We start from the raw sequence: 19,995 nt of genomic DNA, 5'->3' as shown, positions 1-19,995 counted from the left end.
TACTGTTTTTTCTCAGTCCCCTCTCTGTTGTATGGGTGCTCTAAGGCTTTTCATTAATTAAAGACTCATGCCATTGATAGGCCAATGGTTGATATCTTGACATCAGTGACATCTTCTGACACAAAGTATCAGGGCTTTGGCCTCTGTGATGGAAGCTTTATTGCTGAAGTATGATAGTGCAGAAGAAAACAGAGCTGCAACACAGAAACTCATTTGAGAATGTTTTAGGGAGGAACAGTGAATCCTATGGAGCCCTTGTGTTTAGAGGGAGAAAAATGAGAGCCACAGAGAACTTGAGATGAAGTGGTGGTAAAGCACAAGAGATTTCCTGTCATGTTTTCTTCATTTATTGTACAAGTACAGCAGACAGCCACACACTGTGACTACTGCCCCTCGCAGTCTGCAGTAACCAGAAATGACCTTTGTCCTGACCAGCCTGCACTGGTGAAAGGGGCACAGAAATTAACAACGTATCCATAACAATGTGAGTATAAATCTGCCAATTGAATTATATCACTGAATTTTATCACAGGGTGCCAAACGTTGTCTTATTCCCTTTCAAGCTTTCTTAATCTCCTGCAGGAGAGTTCATCTTATTTATCAGGAAGATAGGCTTCTTAAATACTATTCCTACACTTATTCCAATAGAAATGTCTACTCTTAGTCAGACCACATAACCCACAGGAAGTGGTAAGGGGAAAAGCTTAAAGGTCAACAAAGATTTACAGACACCATCTTTGTTGCTGTGTTGCTGCATCCCAGATGACAGCATGCCAACTATCCGTGGACAACAAAACTACAATCCTAGGGCTGATCTATTTTGAACTTCCAGCCATATTGTGCAAAACTGTATTTTTTTTCTGTGGTGGGCTTTCTCCTCTCAGTCACATATTAACATGTGCATATGTAGACATACCTACAGACTAAAAGCCTTCTTACTGTAACTCCTACTAAAGGCATTTATTGACTTGTTGAATGAAGTTTTCTGCAAGTTCAGACCTGCAGTAGGGTTCATGTCCTCCAGCATGGGCTGGGTTATTACAGCTTTCTTCGGTTTAGTCCATGGTTGTCCAACCTTTTGACTTACCTGGGCCACGTTGAACAGGAATTGCCACAGGTCACATTTAAAATATATAATAAGCTTAATGTATATAAGTAACACAACTTATTTTTTAACGTAGTTTTTATTGTAATGTAAAAAACAGGGAGCAAAAAAACCATAAAATTAGTGGGATGTTTGACCTTGTTTTTGTGAAACTAATGCATCAGGCTGGTTTGATGGCAATGGTTGCAATATCTAGTGAGTTCTTAAGGTGTTTGTTGGAGATTTTTGAAGAAGTATTGCTGTTCCTGTGCTTTGTCCTTGACAGTAATTGTTCACAAATGTGTACATACTGCCAAAAAGTGATGACACGAGTAAGGTGTGACTGTGAAGCAAGGAATATTTTTTCTCTGGTAAGACAGGGCTTATGAAAGTCTGGTAAAGAAATGTGACCAAATTTTTCTTGAGTTGAATGTCTGATTGCAACTCTATACGTTCCATGTGTAAATTTACAAGTATGTATTTACAGTCAACATAAATGGAGTTTCAAATATACAAAAAAAAAAAAAAAAAAAAGAAAAGAAAAAGAAAAAGAAAAAAGGTTATTTTTGAAATCTTAAAACCTATTCTCAAATACATACTTTTAAGGAACCCTTAGAGTTGGTGATGATTCCATTCCTTTGATTTAATGAAATTCACAGCTTTGATGACTATTTGCATGACATTATCCATTGTTAAAGCTTTTGGACATAAATTTTCCTGATGTCAGATGCGGTGATATTTCTTCAAACATGAGTTACCAGTGCTAACTGCAACATCTTCTATTAATTTTATAAATACCTCTTTTTTACAAACCATTGTCATGGCACCGTCAGTATATATACCAGATATATTGACAAAGGTTAAAGGAAATCATTTTAATTTGGTTTTTATTGCTTCATACAATTTAAGAGATTCAGTTGTGTCCTCCAGTGGCACCAAAGAAACCATTTATTCAGTGACATTATATTTTTTATCAATATCTCTACTGAAAATGGCAAGTTGAGCCATATCTGTAGTATCTATCTATAGATGAAAGCATCTATCGCCAAGGCATAAAATTTGAAATTAGCAGCTTTACTCTTTTTTTTTTTCCCCCAGTAGATTTTCCTTTTTCTTCAGTTCACCTGGCTATGCTCTGATTAGACAAACTGATTCTAGAAAAATCTGTTGTTTTTCAGTTTAGCTTTGTTTTGTTTTTATCAGGACACATTCATCTGTTGTACTTTTCATACATTGTTTAACAAACTCACCGTAAGGAAATAGCAAATCTGATTGCAAAAGACAACAAAATTGTCACCTAACTAGTTTTATAACAGAGTCTATGTGAGGTTTAATTTTTTAAAAAAGACTTTGTTGAGACAAGGTGTTTTTCTGGTTCTGCTCTTTTATCTTTTACGATGCATTCCTTGATATGCACCGAATTTGACAGCATGTTTCTGCATATAATATTTTCTCACATTTTAGTCTATGAAAACTGACGGGATTTCCTTGCAAATTAAGCATGGTGCCATATTATTTGTCAGCTCTGCACTGCACTCCCCACCGCTCGAAGCTGGGCCGGGCCGCTTGCCGCGGCAGAGCTGCTGCCATGATGACGGGGCAGCAGGGGGCGCGGGCCGCAGAGCGAGCTGAGCTGGGCCACAAGCAGCTGGAAGGCTGCGGGTTGGGTGTGTCTGGTTTAGTCAAACATAATGCACCTCATTATAAGCCTCGCCTCTCTGATTTAACTGATAGGGGGGTGGGGGGTGGGATGCAGTAGCTTTTCTTGCATTGAACAGCACTAGGAAGAAAGCAGGAAAAGATGCACTATCCAATTCAGCAACAGCAATTTCCTATCTTATAGCCCCCTTATAGATGCTGAAAGGCCATCTCCCTGGAGCCTTCTCTTCTCCAGGATGAAGAACTCTAGCTCTCTCAGCCCGTCCTCATAGGGGAGGTGTTCCATCCTTTGGATCATTTTTGCATCCTTCCTTGGAACATGCTTCAAGAGGTTCATGTCTCTCCTATACTGAGGACTCCACATCTGAATGCAGTACTCCAGGCAAGGTCTCACCAGCACAGAGAAGGGAGGCAGGATCACCTCCCTTGACCTTCTGAGCACATATCTTTTGATACAGCCCAGAATATGGTTGGCCTTCTGGCACACTGCTGGCTCATGTTCAGCTTACAATCCACCAGTACTCCCAGGTCCTTTTTGGCAGTGCTTTGCTTAACATTTTTGTCCCTTGGCTTGTTTTGATAGTGAGGTTTGCCACGACTCAGGTTCAAGAGTTGACACTTGAATCTGTTGAATCTCATGAGGTTCTCCTGAGCCCACCTCTTGAGCATGTCTAGGTCTCTCTGAATGGCATCCCATCCTCCAGGCATGTCAACTGAACCACATAGATTTTGTGTCACAGGCAAACTTGCTGATGGTGCACTCAATCCCCCTATCAATATATTTTATGAGGCTAGCAAGTAGAGGTGACATTACATGTGGATGTAACTCTTCACTTACTTATCTCCTCTCAGTGCTCTCCAGCAGATGGTTTTACTGAGTACTAGTAGTTTATGAGGTAGCAGCTTTAAAAAATACACTATTCTTTAAAAGGAAAACAATGCAACAGGGAGTTCCTGTGACTCACTGTCTGAAGCTGACTTGTTATCCTTTAGCTGACTAGGATGACTTAAATGCTTAGAAAGATAACAGAAGCTAACGAGGAGCAACAGCTCTTCTTCATGGCAGTATGTTCCAACTTGTTCTGTACAGTGCTCAGCAGTTCAGTATATAGCTACAGCGTGTATTCCATTGGAGAGGAAGGAGAAATAGCCTTTATATTTGGGGAATTAATACCAAAAACTTCCCAGGCATAAGTTTAGGTGTGGAAGGCACAAATACAGGCTCCCTCTGGGGGGTATCCTTGAAGCAGCACAATAATATCAGGTGACACAAGTGTATTGTTGTACTGCCAAATAGATAACAGTGAGAGATAAGAAAGAGAAAGTGGCAGGGTCTGAATACCCTTTGCATGCCTCTTATAATGCATCTGGAACAAGTTCTATTTCTGGGATGTCATGGTGGAAAGGAAAAGTCTTTGAAATAAAACAGATTTGGAAGCTAGATATTGGTCAAAGGCAAAAGCTCAAAGTGGTTCCTGTATATCACAGGGGATTAGGGTCTGGAAAGCAATGCCCTGAGAAGCACACTGTGAATGCAGGGAATAACAAGCATAAGCAACAAGGCTGGTCAGGGCACTGCATCAATACCAGCACCACCAAAAAAGGGTGGAGAGTCTTAGTAATTGAGGAATCCTTGCTGGGGGGCACTGAAACTCCTATTTGCCACCTGGATAACCTCTCCAGAGAAGTGTGCTGTCTTCCAGGGTTGTGTGTTAGAGATATTAGGAAGGCTCTACTGCAGCTCATTAAACTGGAAGACTACTATCCTTTTATTGTCATTCAGGCTGTGTCCCAGAATGCTGTGATAAGGAAACTATAGAATGTTTAAAAGGACTTTGCATCACTTGGAAAGATGTTGAAGGGACGGGGGTGCAGGTAGTGTTCTCCTCTGTCCTCCTGATGGGTAGCTGGGACCCAGAAAGAAGGAGGAGAACATGTCAGGTAAATGACTGGCTGAGGGAGAGGTGTCTTGCTCAAGGCTTTGGGTATTTCTATGCCAGGGAGGCCTTTGAGAAATTGGGTATGTGGGCTACTGATGGACTCTGCCTGAGCAAGTGGGGCACAAGTGTCCTGGGGAGCAAGCTCCCTAGACTGATTACCAGGACTTCAAACTATGTTCAAAGGGGGAAGAAAGGGGAGTTAGATGTGACAGAGAAGGGCTGGGGGATGCTGTCAATGTTACCACTGTTGGAGATAGCAGGGAAAACCCTCTGAGTTTTCCTGTAGGATCATGCGAGGGCTTCTCAGAGAAGGTCATGCTGCCAATACCTACTCCAAAATCTTCTTGTATCCCTTTAGATGTAACTGCACCTGCTGCTTCCCTAAAGTGCCTGTATACCAATATGCACAGTGTGGGAAATAAACAGGATGAGCTGTAGATCTGTGTATAGTTTCAGGGCCAGCTTGCATGACTGGAATGCTGTCCTGGAGGGCTATGTCCTTTTTAGGAAAGACAGGCTGGGGAAGCAAGAGGAATTGCCCCTTATGTGCTAGAGCAACTAGAATGTATTGAGCTCCACCAGGGGGAGGGTGAAGAGTGTGGAGAGCTTGTGGGTGAGAATTAAGGGGCAGGCCAGTATGGGTGACACCATGGTGGGGCCTTACTGCAGGTCACCAGATCTGGAGGAGGAAGTTGATGAGGCCTTCTACAAGCAGCTAGAAGTAGCCTTGTAGTCCCAAGCAGTGGTTCTCATGGGGGACTTTAACCATCCAGACACTTGTTGGGCAAGTAACATGGCCAGGTATATGCAGTCCAGACAGTTCCTTCAAAGCACTGAAGATAATTTTTTGATGCAAGTGTTGGAGGAGCTGACTAGGCAGGGGATGCTTCTAGATCTTGTTCTTACCAACAGGCATGGACCTGTTAGGGATCCAAAGGTTTGGGGCAGCTTGGGATACAGCAATCTTGAGATGATGGAGTCCAAGATCTTGAGTCGAAGAAGTAAGGCAAAAAGTAGGATTGCTACCCTAGACTTTTGGAGAGCCAACTTTGACCTTTTCCAGAATCTTCTTGGAGGTATCTCATGGGTGAAGGTGATGGAGCACTGGAACAGGCTGCCCAGAGAGGTTACGGGGTCTCCTTCTCTGGAGATATTCAAGATCCATCTGGATGCCTACCTGTGCAGTCTGCAGTAGGGGGACTGCTTTGGTATGGGTGTTGGAACTGATGCTGTCTAGAGGTCCCTTCCAATCCCCACAATTCCATGACTCTGTGATCATAAAGGGACTGTAGTCTCCAACACACTAATTTTATCAAGCAGCTAAGAGAGACCCTTAAATTCCTCTCATTTTTCACATTGGAACCACAGTGATATCATGACTATAAATAAAATAGACAAAACAAATTTCAGGATCTGTTCTAAAAGGTACAAGTCAAATTTCTTGGATTTGTCTCCTATGAGGTCTTGGTTTTGAAAACACCATTCTATGACCTTGAAGTAACTACACCAAGATCCACACCCCTCTGCTAGAACTACCAGACAGCATTTGCCACCCTAAAAATGGAAAAAATTATCTGAGAAAAGAAGTTGAAAGCCTGGTAAAGTGATATAAAGTGATATTTCATTTGGTGAAGGTCCATACTACAAAGGTGCATTCAAGTAGACATATTTAAAGAAGCATTTAAAGGCGTTCTTACTGCACTGTTTGCATTTCACAGATAAGTTTCTGTTCAGAGGACTGTCGGAGATCTATTATGTCAGTAGTGTCCATAGTTTCATAAAAGGGCTTTAGGGATACAATTATGTCAGTCCAGCCTCTGTAGGTTTTGTACTCTGATGGATGAGATCTCAAAGTGAAGCAAAACTCTTGGATCTTCCCTCTCAAATCCAGAAAAGAAGGAAGCCCAGCCACGGAAGGGTACTCCACTGTAAACTAGTGAAGGGAAGAAGAAAGTACCATCAGGAGCTAACCAAGAATTCTGAACACTTACAAATTAAAACTATTGTTACTATGTGTCTGTGAGGCATTCTGCAGGAGAAAATGAAGTGTCTGGCTTTCAAAAAGTAGAGAAAAGTCATGGCAATTTGAGAGCCTCAAACAGCTAGTTCTTTCTATGTGGGACAGTCAGGAGTTGTCAACTCAACTCAAAACAACTCAACCTACTTACAGAGTGCAGAAGTTAGGGCTCAGAAGACAGGAGAGTTGTGTGTAGCAATGAAGTATGAACAACAAGTTCATAGATTCACAGAACAACGGAATGGTTTGAGTTAGCAGGGACCTTAAACATCACCTAGTTCAAACTCCCTTGCCATGGACAGAGTTGCCACTTACTAGATCATTGTTGCCCAGCGCCCCTACCAACTCAGCCTTGAACACTCCCATGGATGGGACATCTACAGCTTCTTTGGGCAACCTGTTCTGGTGCCTTACCACCTTCTGAATAAAATATGTCCTCCTAACAAGTAATCTAAATCTCCCCCCTTTTAGTTTTAAACCATTCCCCCTTTTAGTTTTAAACCATTCCCCCTTGTCCTATCAATACCAGATTGTGTAAAAAGTCAGTCTCTCTCCAGTTTATAAGCTCCCTTTAAGTACAGGAAGGCCACTACATGCTCTCTTCAGAGCCTACTCTTCTCCAGGCCTGACAAGCCCAGCTCCATCAGCCTTTTTTCTTAGGAGAGGTGCTCCAGCCCCTCTAATCATCTTCACGGCCCTCCTCTAGACCCTCTCTAGCAGCTTTCTTGTGCCAGGGATCTCAGACCTGCACACAGTACATCAGATGGGGCCTCACGAGGGCAGAGTAGAGGGGTTATGGTCACCTCCCTTGCCCTGCTGGCCACCCCTCTTTTGATTCAGGCCAGGATATAGTTGGTCTTTCAGGCTACAAGTGCATACTGTTGGCTCATGTACATTTTTTCTTCTACCAAGACCCCCCAGTCCTCCACAGAGCTGTTCTCAAAGAGTTCTTCTCCCAGTCTGTACACATCTGGGATTGCTCTGACACAAGTCAGTTCTTCGTACTTGACCCTGCTGAACCTCATTCTAATGGGCCCATTTTTTAAGTTTATCCAGGCCCCTCTGGATGGTATCTCTTCCTTCTGTTGTATCAACTGCACCACTCATCTTAGTGTCATAAGTGAGCTTGCTAAGAGTGCATTCAACCCCACAGTCCAGGTCATCAATACAGATGTTAAAGATGCTAGAGATCCCAAGAGCTCCTGGAAGATACCACTCATGACCAGCCTCCACTCCGACATAGAGCAGTTGACCTTAACACTCTGTGACCATCCGCCCAATTCCTTAATCCACTGAATAGTTCACCTTTACTTTTCCAATTTAGAGATAAGAATGTGGTGTGGGACCCTATCAAAGGCTGTGCATAAGTCCAGGTAGATGATATCAGTTGCTCTTCCTTTGTCTACTGATGCAGTAACTCCATCATAGAAAGCCACCAGACTAGTCAGACACAACTTACCCTTGGTGAAGTTAGGCTGGCTGTCACAGATCACCTCCTCATCTTACATGTGCCTTAATATAGCTTCCAGGAAGATCTGTTCCATGATTTTCCCAGCCTCAGATATGGCACTCATTGGGCTGTAGTTTCCCAGATCTTCCTTTCTCTTTTTCTAAAAAATGAGAGTGATGCTTCCCTTTTTCCAGACACCAGGGACTTCACCTGACAGCCATGACTTTTTGAATATGATGAAGAGTGACTGGGATTTTTCTAACAAGATGAAATGTCAGAGAGTGTGTTTGGCAGTGTTCATCACACTGAAGAGGGCTATTTTAGCGTCATGTATCTTGCTAGCCAGGAGAGTGAAATATATGGAAATACCACGTGCAACTTGTGTCACCTTTTTTGTAAACAAGAAGGTCTCTCAGTACCAGCCATGAGCTGAATGCTAGCACGGCAGTTTTAGAGAAGGGGTGTACAGTCAATTCATTGTCTCACCAGGGAATAGGAATTAACTAGCTGTGGTTTTGGAATTACATGTCAGAAGTTCCCATCTTTATATATGTCATTAAGTATTTTCTTTCCTTCTCCCTCTAATAAAATCTTTGTTCACATTTACATGAGGGATGAACTTACTATGTACCAGATAGTTTTTGAGGGACATATTCAGTTGTTTTATTGGTAATGTCTCTACATCTGAACCCAACGACTGATGATGCTGTCTGTCAAGTTCAAGCAGAAGGTGTTAAATAACTCTTGGTCCTGTACGTATAAGGAGAGCAGTGAAATAGCAAAGTCGTCCCTCATCAAGTGCTGGCTAACACGGTAGCCCGACTGTACTACTACATGTACAGCTTAGCCCAAGTTCTGTCAGGTAAACTGTGTGTATGTAGGAAACATAATTTCTTTTTTAAACCTGTATTCACCCCCATGCTTATGCAGATGCAGTGTCAATAATCAGCCTTCAGCTCTACCCAACTTTGACATGCATGTTTACCAGTAGGACTGCAAGGACATAGCAAGGACAAGCAAATAAGACTGTCGTCTTACTGCTTCAGCTCATACACAGCTATTTCTGCTCAGACCTAGGCTTCATTGCACAAAGGGATTTGAAAATGTAGAACTCACCAGCACTCATGTGACTTACAGCTGTGACAGAATCCTTGCAACTGTTGGACTATCACATACCATCTTTTACACCACTGCCTTCTCTAAGAGAGTAAATATCATAGACCACTGAAATAAACTGTGGCAGCCTTTCCTTCACTGTGTTTTGTTAAGGTAAACTCTGTCACATATCACTGCCAACTGTCACTCTTCCTCCAGGGATTCACATATTTTCATTAATAAGCTCACCACCCCCTTAGCTAGCTTTGCTGATGAGAACTTTTCCAAAGCAAACATAACTTAGAACAATGAAAGAAATTGTATACTTGACTGGACAGGCTATTGGTCAAACAGGACTTTACCTGCTGTTACAGTATTTCAGCATTGTTCCCCAGCCACCTGGGCCAAACCAAGCATTTCGACCTTTACTATCCTAATCAAGTGATTACAATCTAATCTGCTTGGAAAAGGTTTTATAGGAAGCAGTCACAGTCACATATTCATTCAGTGCTTTTCAATTTATTTTCACAGCTCTAACAACTAAGTTTCTCTATGTTGAGCCTCCTTTGAATGCAGCAGTGAAAGAAAGAAGGAAGGAAGGAAGGAAGGAAGGAAGGAAGGAAGGAAGGAAGGAAGGAAGGAAGGAAGGAAAGAAGGAAGGAAGGAAGGAAGGAAGGAAGGAAGGAAGGAAGGAAGGAAGGAAGGAAGGAAGGAAGGAAGGAAGGAAGGAAGGAAGGAAGGAAGGAAGGAAGGAAGGAAGGAAGGAAGGAAGGAAGGAAGGAAGGAAGGAAGGAAGGAAGGAAGGAAGGAAGGAAGGAAGGAAGGAAGGAAGGAAGGAAGGAAGGAAGGAAAGAGAAAAAGAGAAAAAGAGAAAAAGAGAAAAAGAGAAAAAGAGAAAAAGAAAGTGAGGGAGAGAGGGAGGGAGAGAGGGAGGGAGGGAGGAAGGCATTTTATTTCTGATATTTTAAAATGTCAACTCAAAATGAAGCCTTTCTCAGTGAATTTCTATTCTTGACAGCTCCTGGTGTGGGTATCCTGTGGTGAGAAGACTGAGCTTGATCCCAAGTGAAGCTCCTGAACTATCTGCATCTGACAGTGATAGGACAAGGGGGAATGGTTTTAAACTAGGAGAGGGGAGATTCAGGTTAGATATTAGGAGGAAATTTTCCACTCAGAGGGTAGTGAGACACTGCAATATGTTGTCCAAAGAAGCTGTTGATGCCCCATTCCTGGAGATGTTCAAGGCCAGGTTGGATGGGGCCCTGGGCAATCTGATCTAGTAGAAAGTGAGAAAAGGAGCAGAGGAGATGGAACTTGAAGGTTTTTAAGGTCCCCTCCAACCCAAACCATTCTGTACTTCTACAATTCTGTGAACCATTAATAGTGCTTGAGGTTCTCTTCAATAAAAATGACAGGGAGCTGGGCTTTCAGAGCAGAATGTCACAGTGTTGTCTGTGGTCTAAGCAACCACAAATGTAATAAAGAAATCTGGCTGACAACTGGTTGCTGCTGCCTTGTTTCATTTTCATATGATTTGATACTTCTTTAAAAATTTACAGGCATAAAAGAAGACATTTTCATAGTTGTCATGGATGGCACATGCTACCATTCCCTGCATTATACTCTAGCAGTAAACAAGAAAAATTACACCCTTTTTTTTTTTTTTTCCGCTAGGAGAAAATTACTCTTCTATGAAGATGCTCTGCCTTTAAAACTATATATTCTTGGCTTTAGGTCTATAAAATTAACCATGCTGCTAGCATGAAATGAAGTTTGGCACTTCTAGCATCTACTCTACCTTTTGCTCACATCCTTCTCCCTGGACATTGGAAGAAAAGAACAGAAGGAAGGTGAAAAGACTTGGTTGAGATAAAGACAGATTATTAAGAAAAGCAAAAATACACACACAAAAGTGAAGGAAAACAAAAGAGGAATTTATTCATTAGTTCCTTTTGGCTATGTCCACAACTTACTGACCTTTGGATGGAGGAGAAAGAGAAAGCCTTTACACTGTGCAAGCATTGTTCACCACAGGGTAAAACACTAATGTTTTTCACATATGTTTAGCCACGTAGGCAAAACACAATGCCATACAAGATACTGTGAAGAAATCTCACTTCATAAATTCATCCTAGTCGGATCCAGTACACATACCAATATGAATGGAAAAAAAAAGGAATAATAACTATCAAACAACCACTTTCCAGCATTGCTTTTCTTGTGGGGTGCAGATCACAGACTGCTTTAATTTCTCTTCAGCGCAAGACAGAATGAAAGGAGACAATTCTTCTTTATATTTCAAAACAAACAAGCAAAGAAACAAACAAACCAATAGCTCTTTGGATGAAAGCAGATGGTTTTCCCCTGTAAAACTACAACAAGAAAATGTAACTTCTGCACAAGTATAAACTAGAACTCTGTGGAACTAACAAATTTGTATGGATTCATCAGCTGTCTATTTTCAAGCTGAAATAAAAAACACTGCAAGGTGCTTAATGGCAAAATATTAGTCCATCTCTTCAGTGTTCAAAATATGTACAAAGGAAGTGAAAAGAGAAACCAATATATTACTTAACCAGAATCAGGTGTCAAAGTTTAGGAAGTTAGTTTATTTCATTCAGACTGGGAATCCAAGAGGTAGATTACAAGAATGATGAGGTAAACTCTCAAAATATTAATGTAGTTTGACAGATTACTTCTGTTTTAGGTCACTTCATGCTTTTCTGTTCCAAATATCATCATAAGAAGAGAATCCCCTCACCAGGAAAATATGACTGCTAAGGACATTCAAAAAATCACTGTAAAGTGTTGCCATCTGAAGATAGTGAACTGATTTAGGTTGCAGTGGAGTTAGGGGAGGTTCTTCAAAGAAATAGGACAGACTAGGATCTCCACCCCTTGCTGCAATTATAAATGCACTAGTATCTAAAGAAGGAGCCAGGGAGGAGTTAAAGGGACAGCTCCTTCCCCCTGGAGCTCTCAATGAGGAATGCTGCAGAACTGTTAAACTAGTAGGCGATGCATTGTTTCTTGGGAAGAGAAATTCTCTCTTTCTTCTGTCTAACAGTAAGAAAAATGTGGTTGAAGTTTATTCTGGCTATTCTTCTTCTCCATGCAGCAGCTGGAAAGGAACCTGAGCCGTAAGAACTACTATAATACTATTAGTAGTACTAAGTACTAGTAAGATTTTAAAGACAAGGCTAGTTGATGGCATTACTTTTACTCTAAATATTAAATACTGTGAAACCTTATCTTTCATATTTGGAGAATTAAGTTAAACTGGAATGTGTATGGCAAGTGAATAGCTCTCATTTAATACCAAGTAGACCTACTGCCTATTGCAGAATTTTCATAGAAATTGATGTTTGTGTTCAGGAAGGACAGTAGCAGTAGTAGTAGCAATATAATTTAGTAATAAGCTAAAGGGTAAGAGTGATGGGTGCTGGCAGAATTGTGTGGGGAACCCAGGGCTGGGATTTTTGGGTGCTACAAAGGAGGAGTGAGGGGTATCAGAAAGAATGTCCTATATTTATTCTAAACCAATTAGTGAGTGTTGAACAATACAAATATTTTGCTTCTTCCTGTTGAGGCTCCATTCTCTATGACAAGATTGATCACTATGTTGTTTGGATCTTGCAGGCAATATGTTCTAATGGTGCCTGCTGTTCTCCAAAGTGACTCTCCAAGTCAGGTTTGCCTGCAGTTCTTCAACCTCAATCAAACAATATCTGTCAGAGTCGTCCTGGAGTATGATACCATTAACACCACTATTTTTGAGAAAAACACAACAACAAGCAACGGTCTACAGTGCTTGAACTTCATGGTAAATTAATTTGAATTTAAGTCCTGATGGAAAAGTCAAAGTTGTGATAGCTAATGTGAGAAATCTATAGAAAATGTAAGGAAGGCCAAGAAAGATAGAACAAAGATTTGCAAAGAGAAACAAGCACTGGAAGGAAAAAAACACACTGAATTAAAAAGGAAGTAGAGGAGAGCTGTAGTGACAGAAAATGAGAGATTTTTAATTGACAGAAGAGAAAGATTCAAGAAAGATGTATCAAGTGATGGGAGTGAGTTAAGTTTCTCTTTTTAGCAGTTCAGTCCACAGGTAGAAGTGTTCCACCAAGTCTGGTGAAATTGATTTCAAGACTAACATCGTCCCCTTGTTTTTTTGTTTCCTCACAGATTCCTCCTGTCACTTCTGTCTCACTGGCTTTCATTTCCTTCACAGCCAAGGGCACAACATTTGACCTGAAAGAGCGGCGGTCAGTGATGATTTGGAACATGGAGAGCTTTGTCTTTGTGCAGACAGACAAACCCATATACAAGCCAGGACAGAGTGGTGAATATTTATTTAGTTTATAGCACTAGAACATTGTAGAAAACACTGACAGACTATTTCTTTCCAGAGGTCAGACAAATATCATAGTAGTTAGACTGGATCAGCTATATTTTAATTATGGATGAGTACTACCTTAATAAATAACATGAAGGAAAGAAATTGGTGCCACAAAGGTGGCCCACAAACACAGCCTGATTCTTCATCAGGTTATTTGGTTTTGAGGTGGGGGAGTAGATTAAATTAAATGCTGGAAACATAATGCTTTTTAAGGATATTTTTGAGGCATGTTTTTCATAATAAAGTAATTCATTATCTTCCTTTCAGTTTTCTCTAGTAAAGTAAAAAAAAATGTAAAATCCTGTAGAAGATGAGAACAAAGTGCACTAACAAGAATTAGACTGCATTAGCAAAACAACAACAACAACAAAACTGACAGTTTATCCTGTCACCAGCATATTTGAAGCTATCATATATGCAAAGCAACAAACTTCACTTTGAGGTGGTATAATAAAGAGGAATAAATTTGTCTACATAATGCAGCCAGCCACTAAATTAATTATGGTTCTCAGATGAGAGTATGTGACCTGCATAGCAGTGCAGCTATCCCTTTGCTCTGAGGTTAAGCAAACTTTTGTGTAAAAGTATGAGAATACAATGCTGGGGGAAGTGCACTCTGCATAGTTTCCACAGAGTAGGATTCTTTTACCTCCAAATGCATTTTATTACCTACATCCTGTGCAAGTGAGATTGTTAGAAGAACAAATGAAACTGGAAGTGCTAACGAATGCAGAAACTCATGCTCAGCTAAATAAACTCTGGTTAATTCTAATGCCTTGTACTTTGTCTTTCCAGTGATGTTTCGTGTCGTTGCTCTGGATTTCAATTTTAAACCTGTTCAAGAGATGGTGAGTGATCTGAAATATGCCTCTGTATTTAAATGGGGAAATATAAAGTTGAAGACTTACTATGATTGTTTATCTTATCAGAGGCACTACTAATTCTACATACTCAATGCTCCTGGATAGCACTAAATCCAGTATGATAAGAATCTGCCCCAGCCCTCTCATTTCATCAGTTTTCTTTATGTAATCCTATTGAAGTTGAACTACTATGTAAACTGATTGTAATAAGAGATGACTATCTCTGCTATTATTATTAGTTAGGCATTTCTCACAATCCTGGCAGGAAAATAATTTGTGTTTGTTCAGACATCTAATCTCTTCTCTTACTTTGTTCCTTTCAGTACCCTTTGATTGCAGTTCAGGTAAGAGATTTTTCTCTTTCAAATATATCACACTTACAAAAATGAAATCTAGAGCACATATGTTTACATTGGTTTGCACATGTCTATACACAGCCAAATCTTACGCCTAAGTACACTGGCAAAAATTAACAGAAACTCCATAAATTTTCAGGATACTTTCAAGCAAACTTTACTAAGATGGAAAACAAATCTAATTTCATCTCAGCAGACTTAAAAGTCAAACTGTTCTTGTGACTGACTTTGACCCTACTCTACTCCCTTCAGTTTGTTCAACTTGTTTGGAAGTAAATCTTTTCATAACTCAAACCTCTTGAAAATTATGAACAAGTATAGGCAGTGGATAAAATTAGTAGCTGTTGGCACTGCCATGGCTTTTTGCAGTGGTTTCTAAATAGCAAACATAGCCCACATCTAGATAATATTTCTGAAAGATTTTGTTATAACTTGATGTCGCATGACATCCTTTTGTCTACATTGAATCATAAATATTTGGAGCTTCACAGGTTGTTTTTCTTTTTTTCTTTTTTCTCTTTTTTTGTTGTTTGTTTGTTTCAGTCTCTAGTTTAAAGAGTTCAAGGAAATGTGCTGAATGAGTACTCTTTAACCTAGCATAAAATATACTTGGAGGAAAATGACACCTCACTGCAGAAGAGATGTTTCCTTCCTTCTTCTGGCAGTTGAAAAAAAAAGATAGGCTGAAGGGAAAGTATAAAGTATGGATTTTCTCTCCTTCAGCATGAAGCCAGAAAATATATGCTAAGGAGCAGAGAAGAAAAGTATAGTGCAACTTTCTCTGATCATTGAGGCTAATAAATAGACACAACAAAGGAGAGTTAAATATGAGATCAACAGATGAGAATCTAGCAACATTGATAACAAGTATTAAACATAATGTATCTCAAGGTATTCACATTAAACAACTTCCTCAGTGAGTAAAAGGAACTTTACCTATTTGCTTCATTGTTTCTGGTTTTGTTAGCTAATTGCAGAAGATTTCAAATGCAAACAAACTGTGAATCTATATTTTTTCCCCTCAGGATCCACAGAACAACAGGATCTTTCAGTGGCAAAATGTGACGTCAGAGATTAACATTGTCCAGATTGAATTCCCACTAACTGAAGAGCCTATACTAGGAAACTACAAAATTATTGTAACAAAGAAATCAGGAGAGAGAACAAGTCATTCATTCCTTGTGGAGGAATATGGTAAATGCTACCTGCTGGTTTTAAGTCAGAGTAGAAAACATGAATAGCAATAAATCTTCATCAAGCAGTCCTTTTGATTGATAACACTTCAAACATCTTCCTAGCAAATATAACACCATATAGCTGTCATTAAAAATTGGAGAGAAAAAGAAGAAAAAAGACAAAGAAAAGAAATTAACCACTTTGCACAGATTCAGCTGGGAAAAGAATCTGCATAACAGATTAGGAAATTGATGGAAAAATCCACTGTGACAAAGTAACCTTCTTTCAGCCTGATCCATCAACTTTCCTGGCCAAAGCTGGCCAATGCTTCTAGGCATCACAGAATTCATCACTCGTAAGTTTTGACTTCTCTTCAAAACTTTCAAAAAACCCAGCTATATTAGTCTTCACATGTCACATCACTTCTGAGACATTTTGACACCCCAGTTCTGAGCTTGCATTCCATCTCTGACTAATGATATAACCTCATTCTCTATTTTATCTCAACCTGCAAGTTGACAATAATGCCAATGTTGGTTTGTTGTTGCTGTTGTAGTGTTGCCAAAATTTGATGTTACAGTCACTGCACCAGGAAGTCTTACAGTCATGGATTCAGAATTGACAGTGAAAATCTGCGCAGTGTAAGTACCAAGTGCAGAGCGATTAGAAAATATGCCAGAAAGCAAGAATTCATCAGATACCGGGGAAAGAGACAGGCCTTAGAGAAGATACCAAAATTAATAGGCTCTCTGAAGAGACTGGTTAGGGCTGACTTGATGTTTAGAGCTTTCATTTATTTGTGATCTCTTCTCATTTTATTGTATGAGTATTCTCTTCACACTGGTATTTAGTGGGTTGACCCACCCTTTTTAAAATAGAATGTGTCTCTCAGCAACTCACTTCAGAGGAAGGCCTTCATACGGCAGACCACCATTAAATTCTAGCGGTTAAATTCTAGCAGTCTTAAAGTTCTGGCTATCTTTAAAACCTAAACGAACTTCAATAAGAGCAAATATAGAGTTTTGCACTTAAAGAGAAATAACCATAGGCAGCAGTGTGGGTTAGGGGATGATCTGCTAGAAATTAACTCTGAGAAGAAGGACCTAAGGATTCTTGTGGATAACACGTTGACCTTGACCCAGAAGTGTTCACTTATGGACAAGAAGGCCAAAGATATCCTGGGGTCTATTAAAAGGGGTGTGGCCAGCAGGCAGAGGAAGATGATCCTTCCCTTCAGCTCTCCCCTGGTGCAGCTACATCTGAAATACTGTGTCCAGTTCTTAGTTCCTCAGCTCAGAAAAGGCAGAGATCTACTAGAGAGTTCAGTGAAGGGCCACCGAGATGGTTAGAAACCTAGAGTGCTTCTTGTATGAGGAAAGGCTGAGAGGCCTGGGGACTCTTCTGTCTTTAGATATTGAAAGGCCACTATCTCCCCAGAGCTGTCTCTTCCCCAGGCTGAACAGTCCCAGCTCTCTTAGCCTGTCCTCATAGGGAAGGTGTTCCATCCCTTAGATCATTGTTGTAGCTTTTCTCTGAACATGCTCTAACAGGTCTGTGTCTCTCCTGTACTGAGGACTCCACATCTGAATGCAGTACTCCAGGTGAGGTCTTGCCAGCAGAGTAGAGGGCCAAGACCATCTCCCTTGACCTGCTGACCACGCTTCTTTTGATGCACCCCAGGATATGGTTGGCTTTCTGGGCTGGCATTGCTGGCTCATGTCCAGCTTGCCATTCTCAACTTGCAGTTACGAGAAGTTTAATTTTTATCTCAGTAAGTCCAGAACTTCGCTCTAAGATGAACAGTGTAGAAAACAGTCATCATATAGTAGTCATGTTTGACTACCATCCTTATAGATGTATTTATTTTGATATTTACAGTGAAGTAAACCTTATCAGTTTTTCAACTTCACATTTGTATTATCTTTCTGGAACAGAGGGAGAATTAGGGAAATGCCTGTGAAATTACTCCAGTGCCTGGCTTGCCAGGTCACTGCTCATCCTGGGTCTATTCCTGAACAGGTTAATTTAAGTCAGTTTTTCAAGCATCACCTCACAGACCTATTTCTTCTTCTCCTAGGTACACCTATGGTCAGCCTGTTGAGGGGAAGGTCCAGCTCAGTGTGTGCAGGGATTTTGATTCATACGGGAGGTGCAAGAAAAGCCCAGTTTGTCAATCATTTACCAAAGATGTATGATGCATAATTATTGTTTCTCTTTATGCTTGCTCTCTCCTCAGTGTTCCTGCATCTCTTCCTTTGCTTGCTGCACTTTTTTTTCCTTTCATTGTTGCTTCACTTTACTCTATTCATCTATTTGCTTAGATCACTTCCAGGAACTCAGAGCATTTAATTCTCTTCTGGGTTTTAGGCCTCACGAAGTACTGACATGTTCTTTCTTAGTTTCCCACCTGAAATGTGCATATTGATCCTGTCCTATATAATAATTTTGAAAGTAATGAGAGGATGCTCCTTTTTGAAAGCTTTGGAAAATTCTCCTCTTGACAGCAGAGAACTCAACTGATTAAATTCACTAAAAATTTTTTGTCGATTTTCACTCTGCTGTGCAAGGCCTGTCATTCATTAGGTGGAATAAGTTATCTGCATATATGGGATATGTATAGACACAAGAACTTTACTTTCATTTGTCTCACTAGTTATATATCTATCATTATAAGCAGAGATGATCTATGTTCATTCAATACTATGCAACACTATTTCTAGGACAATATACTAAGAAATTAAAAAATAATGGGAAGAAAAGAGCATGCAATGTACTCACGATTGATTTTGTATGCATCAGTATTCTCCCACACTCCCCAGAGACAAGATCTGCCTGACAGGGAGAGTAAGACTGAACAACTATTTGCAAGAGTTTCTTGGTCTCCTCTCATGTCGAAACTGATGGGAGTGTCATTCATCTCCCACTGTGGCCAGGCAATGCTGGACACTTCGTAAGACAGAACAAATGGGAGTTTGATGGACTTATGAATGCAGCATACTGTCTTGGATCATAGGTGTAAGGCAATGTCACAGGAAGCATCTGCACAAGACTTCAGTAACGGTTAAAGATATCAGTAGATAAAGGTCTTGTGTATTACCAATATATTTTGTAAGCTGTCATCCTTGTAACAGGATTAGTTTTCTTCATCTCCAGCTGGATACAGATGGCTGCCTCTCCCACATTCTCAGCTCCAAGGTCTTTGAACTAAATCGCATTGGTTACAAGAGGAATCTTGATGTGAAAGCCATTGTCACAGAGAAAGGAACAGGTAATTCCTTCTGCGCAGTCAGAAACAACAATAGTGGTATCATCAAAAAAGAAAGTAAGGAGTATTCAACCCCTGTTTCTGAGCACAAGGATGTCTTTTTAAAGAAGAATGTCCATTTTTATAAGCATATTTCTATGCAAATGTTAAGTCTGATGAAGATACATGCAAGATAAAGTGTATTTTCCTTTGACTCTGGGCATTTCTTACAGGTCTGCAACTTACAGCTACTCAGTCTATTTCCATAACTCAAGTGATGAGCAGTTTACAGTTTGAGAATGTGGATCATCACTACAGAAGAGGAATTCCTTATTTTGGACAGGTAAGTGAGAGCATAAAGAGATTGTATCGAAGATGACTGAGAGGAAATAACAAGATAACAGTGATGGGAAAGATTGGGGGATTATTTGCGGGAACTGTTTTCTCCCTAGGCTTCTTTCTTTACATATACAGTGTCCTATCAGTAATTCTGAGTATAGATGAGTATAAGATTGTTTGGGTTTGTGTCTGCCAGAAATACTTCAACACAACACAATCCATTAGCAAGCGTATTTCTGACTTGTATTTTCAACTTGGTACAAATCACTGCTTCTCTCTTCAAAAATGACAAATACAAATGATTTTTAAAAAAAGTAAAAATACTGGGATATGATGGAAGATAGAGTGAAATAAATTTTACTTAAAAAAAATA

The 19,995-nt window shown here is 40.2% G+C and overlaps 1 protein-coding gene across 1 annotated transcript in view; it reads left to right on the top strand.

The window, feature by feature from the left end:
• The first annotated feature begins 12,205 nt into the window (after window positions 1–12,205).
• Window positions 12,206–19,995, top strand: part of OVST (ovostatin) — a 35,279-nt gene continuing 27,489 nt past the window's right edge. Inside the window, exons 1-10 of the mRNA NM_205226.3 lie at window positions 12,206–12,385; window positions 12,885–13,068; window positions 13,431–13,587; window positions 14,440–14,492; window positions 14,831–14,851; window positions 15,889–16,057; window positions 16,596–16,680; window positions 18,117–18,228; window positions 19,193–19,307; window positions 19,517–19,626. Coding sequence (NP_990557.3) covers window positions 12,264–12,385; window positions 12,885–13,068; window positions 13,431–13,587; window positions 14,440–14,492; window positions 14,831–14,851; window positions 15,889–16,057; window positions 16,596–16,680; window positions 18,117–18,228; window positions 19,193–19,307; window positions 19,517–19,626 — 1,128 coding nt within the window. The 5' untranslated portion in view covers window positions 12,206–12,263. The remainder of the gene's footprint in view (window positions 12,386–12,884; window positions 13,069–13,430; window positions 13,588–14,439; window positions 14,493–14,830; window positions 14,852–15,888; window positions 16,058–16,595; window positions 16,681–18,116; window positions 18,229–19,192; window positions 19,308–19,516; window positions 19,627–19,995) is intronic.

This window comes from Gallus gallus, chromosome 1 (assembly GCF_016699485.2).
Source record: "Gallus gallus isolate bGalGal1 chromosome 1, bGalGal1.mat.broiler.GRCg7b, whole genome shotgun sequence".
NCBI lineage: Eukaryota > Metazoa > Chordata > Aves > Galliformes > Phasianidae > Gallus > Gallus gallus.
This window is presented reverse-complemented; position numbering and strand designations above follow the sequence as displayed.